General features: G+C 33.3%; 1 protein-coding gene across 1 annotated transcript; it reads right to left on the minus strand.

Moving 5' to 3' along the window:
- Nucleotides 1-6659: 6659 nt before the first annotated feature.
- On the minus strand, nucleotides 6660-9056 carry LOC132268464 (CEN-like protein 2). The gene is made up of 4 exons (XM_059769305.1): nucleotides 8767-9056; nucleotides 8600-8661; nucleotides 7611-7651; nucleotides 6660-7271 (listed from the first exon to the last, which is right to left on the minus strand). Exons 1-4 carry the CDS (start codon nucleotides 8968-8970, stop codon nucleotides 7051-7053), a joined length of 528 nt encoding a protein of 175 aa, XP_059625288.1. The 5' UTR covers nucleotides 8971-9056; the 3' UTR covers nucleotides 6660-7050.
- Between the last annotated feature and the right edge of the window lie 6390 nt (nucleotides 9057-15446).

Consider the following 15446-nt stretch of genomic DNA (forward strand, 5'->3'; position numbering starts at 1 on the left):
GTTTGAGAGAAACTCCAAATTGTAGGCCAACCAGTAAAGAGACAAACTAACTACGACAACATGATAAGATTCATGACATCCTCAATTATTAGGCATTGTAGAATAGCATTTTGTGCATAAGCAATGTAGTGCCATCAATTAGGAGCTTGAAACATCCAAGTGCGATCAAGATGACAAGATTTCAGCCATCGGATTTTTGAAATAAACTCCAGATTGTAGGCCAACTAGTAAAGAGACAATTCAATCTACAACCACGTGATAAGACTGATAACAACATATATTATTAGGGCCAAGTAGAATAGTATTTTGCTCCGAAGCGTTGCACTCGATCGATTAGGAGCTTAAAACATCTAAGTGCAATTGTGACGACACGATTTCAATCATTAGATTTGAAATAAACTCTACATTGTAGGCTAACTAGCAAAGAGACAACGCAACCTAAACCACCTGATAAGACTGATAACATCATAAATTATTAGGCCAACTAGTAAAGAGACAACCTAACTACAACCACATGATAAGACTTGTGACATCCTAAATTATTACGCCAACCAGTAAAGAGACAACCTAACTACAACCACATGATAAGACTTGTGACATCCTAAATTATTACGCTTAGTAGAATACCATTTTGTGCATAAATAGTGTAGTGCCCTCAGTTAGGAGCTTGAAACATCTAAGTGCAATCACGACAACAAGATTTCGACCATCAGATCTTTGAAATAAACTCCAGAGAGGCCAACTAGCAAAGAGACAACTCAATCTACAACCACATGATAAGACTGATAACAACATATATTATTAGGGCTAAGTAGAATGGTATTTTGCTCCAAAGCAGTGCACTCGCTTGATTAAGAGCTTAAAACATCTAAGTGCAATCGCGACGACACGATTTCAACCATTAGATTTGAAATAAACTCTACATTGTAATCCAACTAGTAAAGAGACAACTCAACCTAAACTACTTAATAAGACTGATAACATCATAAATTATTAGGCTAAGTAGAATAGCATTTTGCTCCAAAACAGCGCAATCGATTAGGAGTTTAAATCATCTAAGTGCAATCATGATGACACGATTTCAATCGTTAGATTGAAATAAACTCTAAATTGTAGGCCAACTAGCAAAGAGACAACTCAACTTACAACCATATAAGACTGATAACATCATAAATTTTTAGACTTAACATAATAGCATTTGTTCTGAAGCAATGCACTCGATTAGGAGCTTCAAACAGCTAAGTGCAATTATGATTGTACAATTTCAACCATTGAATCTCTAAAAGAAACTCCAGATTGTAGGCCAACCAGGATCTGTGAAAGAAAGTCCAAATTTTAGGCCAACCAACAAAGAAATAACCCAATCTACAGCCACATGATAAGGCTGGTAACAACATAGATTTTTAGGCTTTAATAGAATAACATTTTGGTCAAAAGCTGCACTCAATTAATAGCTTGAAACATCTCAGTGCAGTGGCGACTACACGATTTCAAATGTTGGATTTTTGAAGGAAGTTCCAAGTTACAGCCACATGATTAGAATGATAGCAACATAAATTATTAGGCTGAGCATAGTAGCATTTTACTTGGAAGTAGTGTACTCAATCAGGAGCTTGAAACATCTTGCGGCACGATTTTAATTGTGAGACTTTCAAGATCGAAAGATCTGTAACTTAAAGATCTGTAACTCACTGTGAAATTTATAAGATTCGAAGGCTGAACTTGAATAATGGTGATTGAGAGTGGACGCACATCTTGGGACAGAAATAATCAAAAACAAAATATACACCATATTAATTTAAAGAGGGGAAATAGCAATGAAATGGAATTGCTACTACAATTTGAGAAACACACTTCGAACAAACTGTGACAAAAATATGTGAAAAAATGTTTTGTTTCCATTCTTGTTATAAAATTTTGAGAGAAAAAGGTAAATTTGAAATTTTCTACCAATTTTTTTTCGAAACAGTGGGTCTTGTGCTCAGAAGTATTATCTTCTTTCATAAAATAAAAAAATCTGCTAAAAATAGCAAAAGAATAAAAGAACTTTTCACTTTTACCAGTCATGCTGCTGAGTGGTTATGCAGCCTAGCACCATGTAAGCTTTCTCAAGATAAGAAAAGGGCGCTCACGTGGCATGGCTTTTTTGACACGTGGCAAAAATTGAGGACGAGGAGGGACTAATAAGACTACACTTTCACTTGATTTATGGTCATGTCACAGTCTTGTCAACTTATTTTTGTACGTATTGTTGGCGTTTTGAATTTCAACAGTTTAATCGGATTAACCTAATTTTAATTAGTTATATCAAGTTAAACATTTTAATTCATAATTTTTAAAAAAAATTCAATTACTAACAAATCTTCTGTTGTTGATAAGTAAATTAGAAGTTAGGTGACCGATTTAACTCAGTTGTTTCGCTTTCAAAGTCATCTAACATGCTATCTATTTCTTATCTACGAAATGGGGTGAAATTCAACTTTTTATTCATTTCATTTTCTCATCACGCCCTAACTATCACAAGCCTGTTGTGAATTCTGATGAGCCTTATTCTTAATTAAATGTATTAAAACACACTCACTCCCTCCCTCTACTTTTATTTATGCTTATAAGATGAGAGACGTTTTTTATTACAATAAAAATTAAAGTTAATTTCAACGATATTTTTTTAAATTTGGTCAAATATCGCCTTAAAATATTTTTTAAAAATTATTATCACTCAAGTATAATTTAAATATTAACAAACTTTAAAAACACAAAATTATCCATTAATTTTTCTCTCCAAAATATATGCATATACAGCACATCGGACGACACCCCCACACCGGCGTTGCTACCATCACCATCCCACACCTCCACAGTCGGCAGCCAAAATCTCTCTCTCAATCATAAACAACCACCACTGGGAACACCACCATCCCCACCCTACAACCAGCAGTGGTGCCCCCACCACCATCCCTACTCCAAAAACACCACTACCATCATTCTTCTATCACACATCTTTGTATTTGAGTGTGTAAACTCCTAGAAATGGGTCATCACCTCTTGGATGCCCTGAACGTCCAGGTGGTCGGCTTCGGCGAGAGGATCCTCGTCCTAGCCCACGGCTTCGGCACCGACCAGTTGGCATGGCACCACATTCTGCCCTATTTCTTGCCTCACTACAGTGTGATACTCTGTGCCGGCAGTGTCAACCCTGACCACTTCGATTTCCAGCGCTACACCTCTCTTCATGCCTACGTCGATGACCTCCATACACATATAAATACACAAACACACCCAAATACAAAGCATTCTCACCAAGCAGTGCCGCTCAACAATCTAGGCAAATCCTAGACTTAAACTAGTTTACTTGGGATCATATTCAGATTCAGTTCCAGTATTAGCGAGCTAGTTCAAATTAAATTAGTTAATTTTTCAATGCCAAATATGATTGAAGGTCAGCCCCCCTCGAATCCAACCAATCCAATATTAATTCTCTTTAGCATAATTAAAGTTTTATCTTGCAACATTCAGAATCAATTAAATGCTCACTAATACTAGAGAAAATATCAACTAACAAGCATTTCAGAACTTGCACTAAGATGAAAAATTCTGATCTGACACTGTTAACTTTTCGATGAGACTTGTTAAGAAAATATCAAATCCATTATAAAAACCAGCAAACTAATAAAAATATGTAATTACTTCACACCCAGATTCTCTTTCTCTATCTACCATGGAAGATGATGATCATCACCAGGGACCGGAAATTTGCTCACTCTCCCCTCCTTCTGCAATCTAAGCAGAACAATTCCTTTGGCCTTCCTCGGCTGACTCCACCACCACCAAATCCTCCTGCAACTCACTCTATTTCTTTCCCCCAATTTTTGTGTAAGAAATCCCTTAAAGATATCAATTTCTCACAATTTCGCTGACTCTAATTCTTCATCGATGGAGAAAACAATTTCGAATGGCTACAATCTCTTCTCCAACACATCGCCACAATCGGACCTCCGGTCTCAGATCCGACGATGACGCCTTCACCTTCTTTTCTCCTCGCGACGTCGTGCCTCTTCATCTGATCTCCACAACCTCTCCTCTAGCCATAGTTCTTGTCGCCTCCACCAACGGCGTTGTCTGGGCGTGCCGGCGTCATGCTTCTTTTAGATTTGCAGACATTGTAAAGAAAGAGATGCACGCGAAGAAGGGAGTGGTTGGAAATTACATAATCGTCCATTATGTTTATGAGGTGGCAGATTTTATTGAGGGCATTTTTGTACTATAGTTTTTCCCATAAGTATTCATTATATATATATATATATATAATTGTAAATTTGCAAAGTATATAAGGATAGTTTAGTCTTTTAATTTAATTTTGTAAGTTGAAGAGCTTTTTGACAAAGTCAAAGGGTACTTAAGTAATTTTAAATTATGTAAGGGGTTGGCAAGTAATGATTGGGGATGTGATTGAAAGACGAAACAACTATTTACAATATGAATGATAGTAATTTTCTAAAAATATTTTAAGATTATATTTGGTTAAATCTCTCGCTAGTAAAATTAATCCTAAAAATTAATAGCTCTATTTTCATGAATTCAAATAATAGTTTGCTATATAAGTTGTGAGATGGTAATAGTTTACATTATTTATATACACCAATTTAGCTGAAGAAAGTATGAAAAGTATACAAATTTATGAATACATGAATTCCTATTTTAGTAAACATTATTTGATTTTTCAAATAGATAAATTTTGTGAATCTGAAAAACATAGTTCATTTTTTCTAAATGTTACCTTAATATATTGTTCAGAGAGTAAGCAGTGCAACTAAGATTGAAACACCATAAGTTAGTGCTAATTGTGCTTGTACCTCTACTTATAAGGCTACTCCCTATTTATAGAATCTTTCAACACTCTTTACAAATTTCCGAGAATTTTGTAACTTAATTCTCTACACTTGCCGACCAAGCGTTATGTCTTCTTCAATGTTTGTTTGTTATATGCGTGGCATAACGGCACGTACATGACACAAATTTTTTTATTTATTTTAAGTTATTTTTCTGAAAAGTGGAGACAAATACATCAGCAAACAACAAATGATCCACCTCTGCCCACTGACACAGCATTTATGGTTTGTATATAAGCTGTTTATTTTATATCAATTGATACAAGGAAAAAAAATAAGGGAAAAATAATTAAAAACAAAATGTATTCATTTTAGAAGATGGAAGTCAAATGGAATTGCCCCTATAATTTTGACCTTGGTTAAACACAGTTTTAATAAACTTATTGGATGTGACAAAAATACGTCCAAAAAAAAAAAAAAAAAAGGAAAAGAAAGTAATGTTTCCATTTTCGTAATGCAATTTTGAGAATAAGAAGGTAAATTTGAAACTTTCTATCAAAATCTTAGAGCATCAGGTATGCTTGGTTTTATTTTCTAGAATAGTTTTATGTTTTTTTAAAAAGTGAAACTAAAAAGTTGTACAAAAATATATTTACTTGATAGTTATAGAAATATGTTTCTTTTAAAATTTAATTTAAAAAAAAAAGAATTATTTTCATAACTATATATTTTTTTTATAGTAGTTATCTTAAAACGATTTGATGTGTGACAAATCAATAAGTTGTAATCCTTTAAGTTTGCAAAGAGTGTGTGGTTGCGTTCAAAAGTAGTCCGTATTTGTACTTTTGGGAAAAAATAAGCTAAAAATACCAAAAAGAACACTCCGTAGAAGGACTTTTACGAGTCGTCCAGGTTGAGATGCAGCTTTGTTAGGACAAGGATGAGGTGCTAAACACGTGGCAGCAAAATATTTATCTGGGACTATGGGATTCCACGTTCACTTCATTTGTGGTCATGTCACAGTCATGTCATTTTAATTAATTATATTTTGTTGGCGTTTTGAAGTTCAAATACAAAACTGTTTATTTATTTTTATTCTCACAAATTAGGAAACTGGGCACTTTGCCATTTTATATATATATATATAAAATTAATCTTTGAGAAGAAAAAAAAAAGTTTTGAGAGCCATCCGATGATGAATTTCTTGTAAATATGTTAGAAATACTATCGCAAAGCATGAGAGATGAACTATTTTGAAGACCAACAAAAATTGATACCTCTGTGACTTTGTTGTCCATAGAGGTATCAATTTTTGACATGTGAATGAATAAGATAATTATACAAAAAAAAAAAAAAATTCAATAATTAACAAGTCGGCAGGCTTTTGCAATTTCGTCATTTTTGAAGTAACAACAAAAAATAAAAAAATACTTTCAGAGCAGAATGTGGTGACGTTGAGCGGAACATATGGCCCCATGATTATTAAATGCTTAAATGCTCTACTTCCAATTGTACTTGTCTTGGATGAATTGTTTGTTTTTGCTTGTTATCAAAGAAGAAAAAATAAATAAATAAATATGTTACATGACAGTAGATTGATCTCATTTTCCTACTGTTGACCCCTAATTTTTGTTAGGCACCGCTAAAGATAGAGTACACCATATAGGGTTAGTCTGAGGGACAACAATTTAGTATATGGTACAATTTAGCTAAGAAAAATATGAAAAGCATAGAATTAGCTAAGATACGTGCATCTTGTCTGATATATATATAGACTGGTTATAATATCTCCCAAAAATCCGAGAACGTTAGAAAGATTTGCTTTCTTCTTTTTCATTTTATAACTAGTAACCTAGAGACATTCCAGAGTTGCCAAATATGAAAAAACAAGGTGTGAACAACTAAAGTTACTACTACAGTAAACAGTGCACACACACATAACTAGACAAAGAGAGAGAGAGAGATATATATACTACTACTACTACCACATAAAAGTCTACATAAAACAGTACAAATACAGAAAGAGAGAGCAAGAGAGGACTGAACATACACCTACAGTTCACTGGCTTATTGTAGTGAACCAATGAAGTTCCAAATAGAGTACTACTGTAGGGTGTTGGACCACAATACTTAACAATATATAGTAGATGCATATATATATATATATATATATATATATATGCTGGGGTGAAGCAGAAGAAGAGATGGTCTGATCAATCAATTAACGCTTCCTTGCAGCAGTTTCTCTTTGGCAATTGAAGAACACGGCGGCAACAGGAAGGCCTAGCTCATTCTCTTCTGCGAATTTCCGAGTACTGAATCCGTCCCTTGAAGCCGGTATGCTGATCACTGTCTGTCTATACTTCTGCTTGAAGAGGAGGAACACAAACCTGTGGATCCCTATGTTTGGCCTTGGCATTTCATAGCTCAGCACCTCTCTTCCTGCATGCAATCAATATATATATTTCATGATAACCCCACAAATTAATTAATATATATGTATAAAAAAAAAAGTAAAAATTTTATGTGACACGTGTTCACCAGAGGCCGAATGCAAACCTTTAAAAGGTTTATATTCCGCCTCAGCATCACGCCTAAAGAGAGAAATACTAAGTTCAGTCGTGATTTTACTAACACAATTTATTTATTTATTTTTTGTAAAACTCACGAGATTTAAAAATTGAGCTTCTGCAATAGTGATAGAGTTAGCCCAATTAAAGGATAAATAATGGACCTAGTAAAAATAATTAACCCGAAAAGAGGGGAAAAAAAGGACTTTACCGAAAGAGGAATCTGTTGTGCCTGGGATGTCTGTGACCATCCTACAAGATAGGCAAATCAGGTTAAAAAGACATTAATGTAAGTAGCTTGCTAAATATGTATGTCTCTTCTCTTTTTTTTTTCTTTTTTTTTTTCAATTGAAGGGTAAACTTTTCTCATCTTAGTGAAACACACATATGACATATATACCAAGAAACTAAGCCACATCTCTTACTATTTATGGTTGTTGCATTTCTAATACATTTATATATATGTATGGAAGTAATTTTTTCACTGAATTAGTGGGTATGGGTCCATGTGTTGATGCGTTCGTCTATAAACCAACCATTTTGTGCAGACCTTATCATAAGTACTTTTATCATCGTGTGGCTTAAAAAAGAAAAGGTTTATTGATGTGCTTTTTTGTACTCTTTGATCAGTGGATATTATGATACAGCTAGATGCATAACAAGAGAAGTTATTAGATGTGGTCTCGGTGAATTATAAATTGTCACGCAATTAAACACGTTAATTTTATGTGACTGACCAAAATGCTATGATTTTCCATCATCTAATAATTTTTTCAAATACTATGATTTTCCATCATCTAATACCATGTTTAACAAAAAATTCTAAAATATTTTGACAAGTGATGCTATATATTTTCTAATCAAAGCTCTCATATAACGGGAGGGCACAATAATCAATGATGATAATTGACACAATAAAGTGATTGATACAATAAAGTGATAGATCTCCTTTAATGGTGTCAAACACACATTGGTGGCGTACATATTGAACTTCTCCGGTGCTTACACTGCACTGTACTAGTACCGGAGAGATGCGTCCAATTTTTAAATGGGTAATTCAATTGACAAAATGCCTTGTAAACCCACATGACCTACTACATAAAGCATTTGCCTTGAACTCTAGTCTTAAATTCCATTTTCTTTTTCCGGGTTAGCCTCATTTTTTAGATGTTGATGTTATTTTTGTATGTTTCTCATTACCAGTGTATGTGCTCCCTCAGGTATGGATCACTAGGACCAGGAACATCAGGGTCAGTCATGATCTGCAAGGAAGAAAAAAAAGTTACATGTATACATATGAATGCACACGCGCGCACACACACACACACACACATATAAGGAATTAAGGAATAATGGAGAGTTAATACCAGTGTGAAGAAGGACCTCATATCACCTCCATGAACCTGAGCCCTAGGTTTAGCTGTCACAGAGGAAGGAAAGAGCTCATGGCCATTATAGATCTGCTTGTTAGAGTTGTAAGTGATAGTCATTTTAACAGATGGAGAGAAATAATCAACAACATCTCCAATCACTCTACCAACTACAAGAGGAAGATCTGACACTCTTGCCATGAGAGAGAGAGAGAGAGAGAAAGAGAGGGGAGAGAGAAGGTATATATGTGAGACTAGATAAAGGAGTTGTTTTAAGTACCCTTTGAAGAATGTTATTGGACAATGTTAAAGTCGAAACCCCCCTATATATAGTGTTGAGAAGCACTTTTCAAGCAAAAGTAGAGATCTTTCACAAAAAGTCCAAACCAAGAAAAGGTTTAGCACTGTTATCCTAGAGTATAATTATAACCCGTCTCTCATGGGTACTAGGGTATTATTGGCAAAGCATGCAGCTAGAGAATATATATGTATGGGAAAATGTGTTTTCGAAAACAGCAATGCCTCGCTTCGCGAGCGAGGAGCAGTTGTATTGAGAGCGAGGAGCAGTGACGAACTAGAGAATTGTATTGAGAGAATTGTATTGAGAGGGGACGTTCTTGAATAACAATAATAGTAATAGATAATGGAGGTACATTTTGAGTGGCAGTATTTTATAAATTTTTACAAAAAATTATGAACAATTTTAAGATTCTAACAAAATTTATAGGTAATTTTGTCCTCATGCATGAAGTATTTGTTCTTTTGAAAATGATAAATTTGATAAATTTACCCAATTGTGCTAATACATATATATATATATATATATATATATGAGTAGTGCTTGGTCACCAGCACCCGAGCCCATTGGTCTGGAACGCTATGTACAACGCATGGAGTGATACGAACGTAGAAAAGCCGAATCAAAATCAAATTAGGGTTTCGAAGAGGCAAAATAGATTGAAAATTAGCGATTTGGTTTTGAGTGGTACATAAGAACCCAAAATTCAAGATTATTTAAAAATAAAAACAAGCAATTTTTTGGGACCGATTGAAGAGAATTGGGATAGCGGAAACTTTTATACAAGATCCAAATCTGGGGTTTTGAATTTGGTGGTAGAGATTAGAGGTTTGCAGGTGATTTTAAAAACTCTGTTATAGATTTCAGATGAGCGAGAGAGGGCAGAAAAGGGAACGAAAGATAAGGGAGAAAGATGAGAGGGTTGTGTAAAAGAGTAAGAGAGGGACATGGGTTGTCCATAGCATAGAAGTGTTGATTCGATATTTTTTTGGGGCTAAAACTAGTCCTTCGTTGTATCATTTTTCTATATATCAACATAGAAGTGCATAATTTTCCAAAAAAAAACATACATGTGCATGTATACTAAAAGGGTAATAACTTAGTTAGTACAAACTCACCTCATCAAAGAGAGAGCAGGGAATTCGAGTTTTAATAGAGGTATGGGTGTTACATTCTTCTATCGAAAAAGAAAAAAGAGAATAGTTGTTTGATTGTGAAAGTAGTTCTCTCAAAATGCCTAATTTAAGTAGAAAATTCATTATATTTCTCTAAAAATATTTTCAGCATGGAGAGTTTTTAAAAATTATATTGGAAAAACTTGAATCTAAAAGATGCATTTCTGGACATTCTTAAACTATAACTTAAAAAGGTTATTTACCAAAAATGGGAGTAAAAAACCTTTTGTTTTTAAGAGGTAGTAGAAAGGTGAACAATGGTGAATATGGAAAGTCTTAAATCACCTTAATTACTGAAGTAGCATATCTAGAGAAAGAATAGAGAGAATAAAGGAAACAACACCCAATGACGCAAACATAGAGAACTTTATAGGGGTGAGAGGTCATTTCAAGAGCTTGAGTTGGGCGATTTGTCCTCTTGAAATAGTAACAGGAGAGAGTGGTCTGGTAATGCATATTTGGAAGTCCAAACACTCCTTTTCCTCATTTCCACTTTTGTTCTGGCATGCATGCATAGTTCTATGTATAGCAGTACTATGTCAGAATAGCTCAATTATTTAAAGGTTATCATATCAACGGATGGATAGTGTAGGTTTTAGGCATCAAGAACTGCGTTGATCAACAAGATTGTTTTAATTTAATCTTAGTGACAATATGATAACCCCCCCTCAAATTCTCATTGGGGTGCAACTCAACAAGATTTATGATAAATTTATATTTTTTAGTGGCACTAAGATTAAATTAAAACAATCTTGTTGATCAACGCAGTTCTTGATGTCTAAAACCTACACAATCCATCCGTTGATATGATAACCTTTAAATAATTGAGCTAGTCTGACATAGTACTACTATACATAGAACTATGCATGCATGCATGCCAGAACAAAAGTGGACATGAGGAAAAGGAGTGTTTGGACTTCCAAATATGCACTACCCGACCACTCTCTCCTGTTACCATTATACGATTCTCCCTCCCACTTAATTCAAGTATTATTTATCGGAAATAATAATTTTTAAGAGAATATATGGGACATACATTGTCTTGTGGAAAGTTATTAACTTGTTCTTTTAAACTTTAAATATTCAAGTTTGAAATTTTAAACTCAAATGGCATATATAAAAAAATGTATAATATATTGTTTGAAAAAGTAGAGTAGACTATTATTTCAGACAGACAAAAAAAATATATATATATGACACTTATTTTGAGACAGGGAGAATATCATCCTCAAATTTTTATTAGAGGTGCAACTCGAGCTTGATAGAAATACAACTAGAGCTCAATCTAACATATAAAATGTTGAATCTTAATCCAATCCTAATCTGTCCTTCAAGTCGAATTCAACTCATTCTTAAATTTTTTACCATTAGACAAAATTAATGTAAAGACTAAAATATGAATAACAGTAACCATTTCACAATAATGATATGAATCTTGAACGATGTAACACTCTAAAAAATTATTAGCTACTTAATATTAGCTACGTTTCTTTTCTTTTTCTCCGTAGTTTTTTTTTCGTTGATATAAAAATTAAATTTTCCTTTTTCTTCTTAGACTGACATAGAAATTTTTAGAAATTGTAAACTTCCATTTTCATCTTGTTTTCTTTCCTCATTACAATCTCTCCTAAATTCAGACTCCACTCTTCAACAAACTTCTCATCAAAATTCAATTGTTTAGAATTAATGATTATCACCAGATAAACACAATAAAAATATATCTAGTTTTGATTTATAGTGTACTTTACATCCAAATCTTGCTAATGGAGAATGGCAAAAGAGAGAATTAAATTAAAATTTTCCACCAAGAAAGTTTTTTTGATTGAAAAATGTTAAACATCACAAATTATTGTATCACAAAAATAACTTTAATTAGAGCATTTGCAGTCGTCTGTTAAAATACTCTTTTGTGTAAAATATACAGTGTCACATATAATTTGTAAATTTTTTGTCTCCAGTAGTATGTTAAGATACACTGTCACGTCACCAATGTGTAAAATTGTTGTGTATTTTACACAGTTACATTAGCATATTTTGTTTCGTCTCCCTCTTTCTCATTTCATTAATAAATCAAGTAAGTTTGTAAAAATTATGTGGGTCCAAGCATGACATTGGTTAGTTGTTATTGGTAGATATATTTTTACACAAAAGGTATAAAACAACTGCTATACCTAAAAATAAATAATCTAATTTTTTTTTAAAAATCTATTATGACACGTCAGATTTACAAAATATATATACAATGGTTGGAGATGCTCTTAGATAGTAGATGATTTGGCAATTTTTTGGCGGATGATTGAGAGAAAAAATAGGAAAAAATTATTTATGGTAAAATCTAAACTCAAAGCATCTCCAGCAGTCTATTAAAACATTGTTTTATGTAAAATATATACTACCACGTATAATAAGTAAATTTGATACACAAATATGTAAAATTATTGTATATTTTACACAACCACATTAGCATATTTCCTTTTTCATCTCATCTATCTTTCTTATTGTATTAACGAATCAATCATATATTAAGTAGGTTAATTTGTACAAATTATGTGGGGACACATGGCTGATTTTTATTGGCATATACATTTTTACACAAAAGTTATAAAATAATAGTTGGAGCTAAAAATATAAGAGCATCTCTAACGTTGTGTATATTTTTTTGTCTAAATTTGATGTGTCATAATAGATTTACACTAAAAATTTAGATTATTTATTTTTAACTCCAGCGATGTTTTATACTTTTGTGTAAAATATATATCTCCTAATAACAACTAACTAGTGTTTTGCCTGGACCCCATATAATTTTTACAAACCTACTTATTATAGGGTTGATTCATTAATGGAATGAGAAAGATAGAGGAGAAAGGAAATATGCTGATGTGACTGTATAAAAAGATTATGTAAAATACACAACAATTTTACACATTGATGACGTGACAGTATATCTTAACAAACTGCTTGAGATAAATAAATAAATAAAAATTACACATCGTGATAGTGTATATTTTACACAAAAGAGTGTTTTAACAGACTGTTGGAGATGCTCTAGGTAAATTTTTTGTGTAAATCTACTAGCTATGACACGTTAGACTTACACAAAAATATATAAATATACAAAAACACTGGAGATACTCTTATGCTGCGTTTGGTGTGCAGAAATGAAATAGAATGCCCATTTCAACCATTCATTTATTTGCTATGCAATTTAAAGTGGGAATGGTCATTCCATTGGAATGAAAATCTATTCCACAACTAAACCTATGGAATAGCCATTCCTTTCCCAAGTAATTTTTTTTTAAAAAAATCAATTTCCTAAAAAACTCTCATGTTCCAAGTTCAAAAACCACCACTACCTTCTACCACAACTACTTCAGTTTTTCACCACCACCACTACCGCTAGTGACTTTCACCATCGCCCAATGCTTTCCACCCCCACCACCGCCATCGTCTTTCACCACCAACACCGCCTTCCTTTGTCGCCATCACTATAACCGCCACCGCTATCACTTTTCACCACCGCCACCACCACTGCTACCTTCCGCCACCGCCACCGCCTTTCTCCACCGTCAACACCTTTCACCACCACCACCACCACCACCACCGCCATCACCTTCCACCACCACTAGCGCCACTGTTTTCCATCATCGCCACCATCTTCCACCACCACCAGTGCCATCGCCTTCCACCCCCAGTAACAGCGCCATCGCCACCTCCTTCCACCAGTGCCATCGTTACCACCTTCCACCAACACAAGCGCTATCGCCTTCCACCACTGTCACCGTCTTCCACCACTACCACCTTCTACCACCATCAGCGCCACCACCTTTTATCACTACCACCTCCACTATCTTCCCCCACCATTGTCCACCACCACCACACTACTGTTTCCACCTTCCACCAATACCATTGCCGCCTTCTACTAACACTGTCGTTGCCGCCTTCCAACACCACTACCCCTCTCTACCTCCACCACAATCGTCACCAACATCCACCATAGCCACTGCCACCATTTATTTTTAGAAAATTATAAAAGAATGTCATTTTGTAATTTAATTTATTTGTTATTAAGAGGGATATTTTGGAGAACTTAGTTTGAAAATTATTCCATTCTAAATTTTAAATTGGTCCAACCAAATACTAGAATGGTTATTATTATTTCATTCCTACGTATTTCATATTTATAGCCAAACAATAGAATGAGAATGGCCATTTCATTCCATTCTAACACACCAAATGCATCATTAGGGGTTAACTCTCTCTCTTCAATAAGCACCCTAATTTTCTCAACCAATTTCATGTGTGAATAATTAAATAAATACATAATTCACTTAAAACTTCTTAAAATATATTTTGAGTCATATTTCTCTTAAATAAGAACCCTAATTTCCTTAACGTTCTACATGTTTGAATAATTTAATTAATAGATAATCAACTTCATGTTTATCATAATTACATATTTATTATAATTATAAAGTCGAGAGTGCAAAAGAAAATATATAAATTAAAATATATTTTGAGTCATCTTTCTCTTAAATAAGAACCCAAATTTCCTTAACGGTTTACATGTTTAAATAATTTGATTAATAGATAATCAACTTCATGTTTATCATAATTATAAAATCGAGAGTGCAAAAGAATATATATATATATATATATATATATATATATAACAATTTTTTTTCTCCATAATTATAATAATTTCAACCCTCAACTTTCTACTTTGAAAAATAAGAAAATATCACTAAGCTACACAATTCTTAGTTGTAGCATTAAGAATTGTACATAGCATTACTCTATTTGATTTGATATAATATCACATTTACACATTATATGTAACAAGTAATTCTATAATATCGAGAAAACTTTGTTACGAATGTCCAAGATAATATGCGTGTGTGTATATATATTAGGAGGGTAAGGAAGCCACATCATTATTCATGATACAAATTTTGAACTTTTTTCATGACGTGTTATTAAAATAGTTGAAGATATATAAAAATAAATAGAATTAGAATTTGAGTATGAGTTGACTGGAGTTATTAACATTTCAATTTAAGTCTCACTCTAATTAAGTTTGGGTAGATTTTTAAACCTAAACCTAACTTTAATTATAAAAATAGTTATCCAATGTTAAGAAAAAGAGAACTAAACTCTAATTGAGTTCGCGTTGGCTTGCCAAATTGCACCCCTAATTCTCACAAAAT

The sequence above is a fragment of the Cornus florida genome, unplaced genomic scaffold, assembly GCF_030987335.1.
Source record: "Cornus florida cultivar Cherokee Brave unplaced genomic scaffold, ASM3098733v1 CherokeeBrave_3.0.0_Hap2_Chr08, whole genome shotgun sequence".
Lineage (NCBI taxonomy): Eukaryota > Viridiplantae > Streptophyta > Magnoliopsida > Cornales > Cornaceae > Cornus > Cornus florida.

Coding starts and splice junctions, on each gene's coding strand:
- LOC132268464 (XM_059769305.1), bottom strand. CDS start 8,970: ATGGCAAGAGTGTCAGATCTTCCTCTTGTAGTTGGTAGAGTGATTGGA. Junction 8,662..8,766: donor TGAGGTCCTTCTTCACACTG/GTATTAACTCTC, acceptor TCTTCCTTGCAG/ATCATGACTGACCCTGATGT. Junction 7,652..8,599: donor CTGAGGGAGCACATACACTG/GTAATGAGAAAC, acceptor CCTATCTTGTAG/GATGGTCACAGACATCCCAG.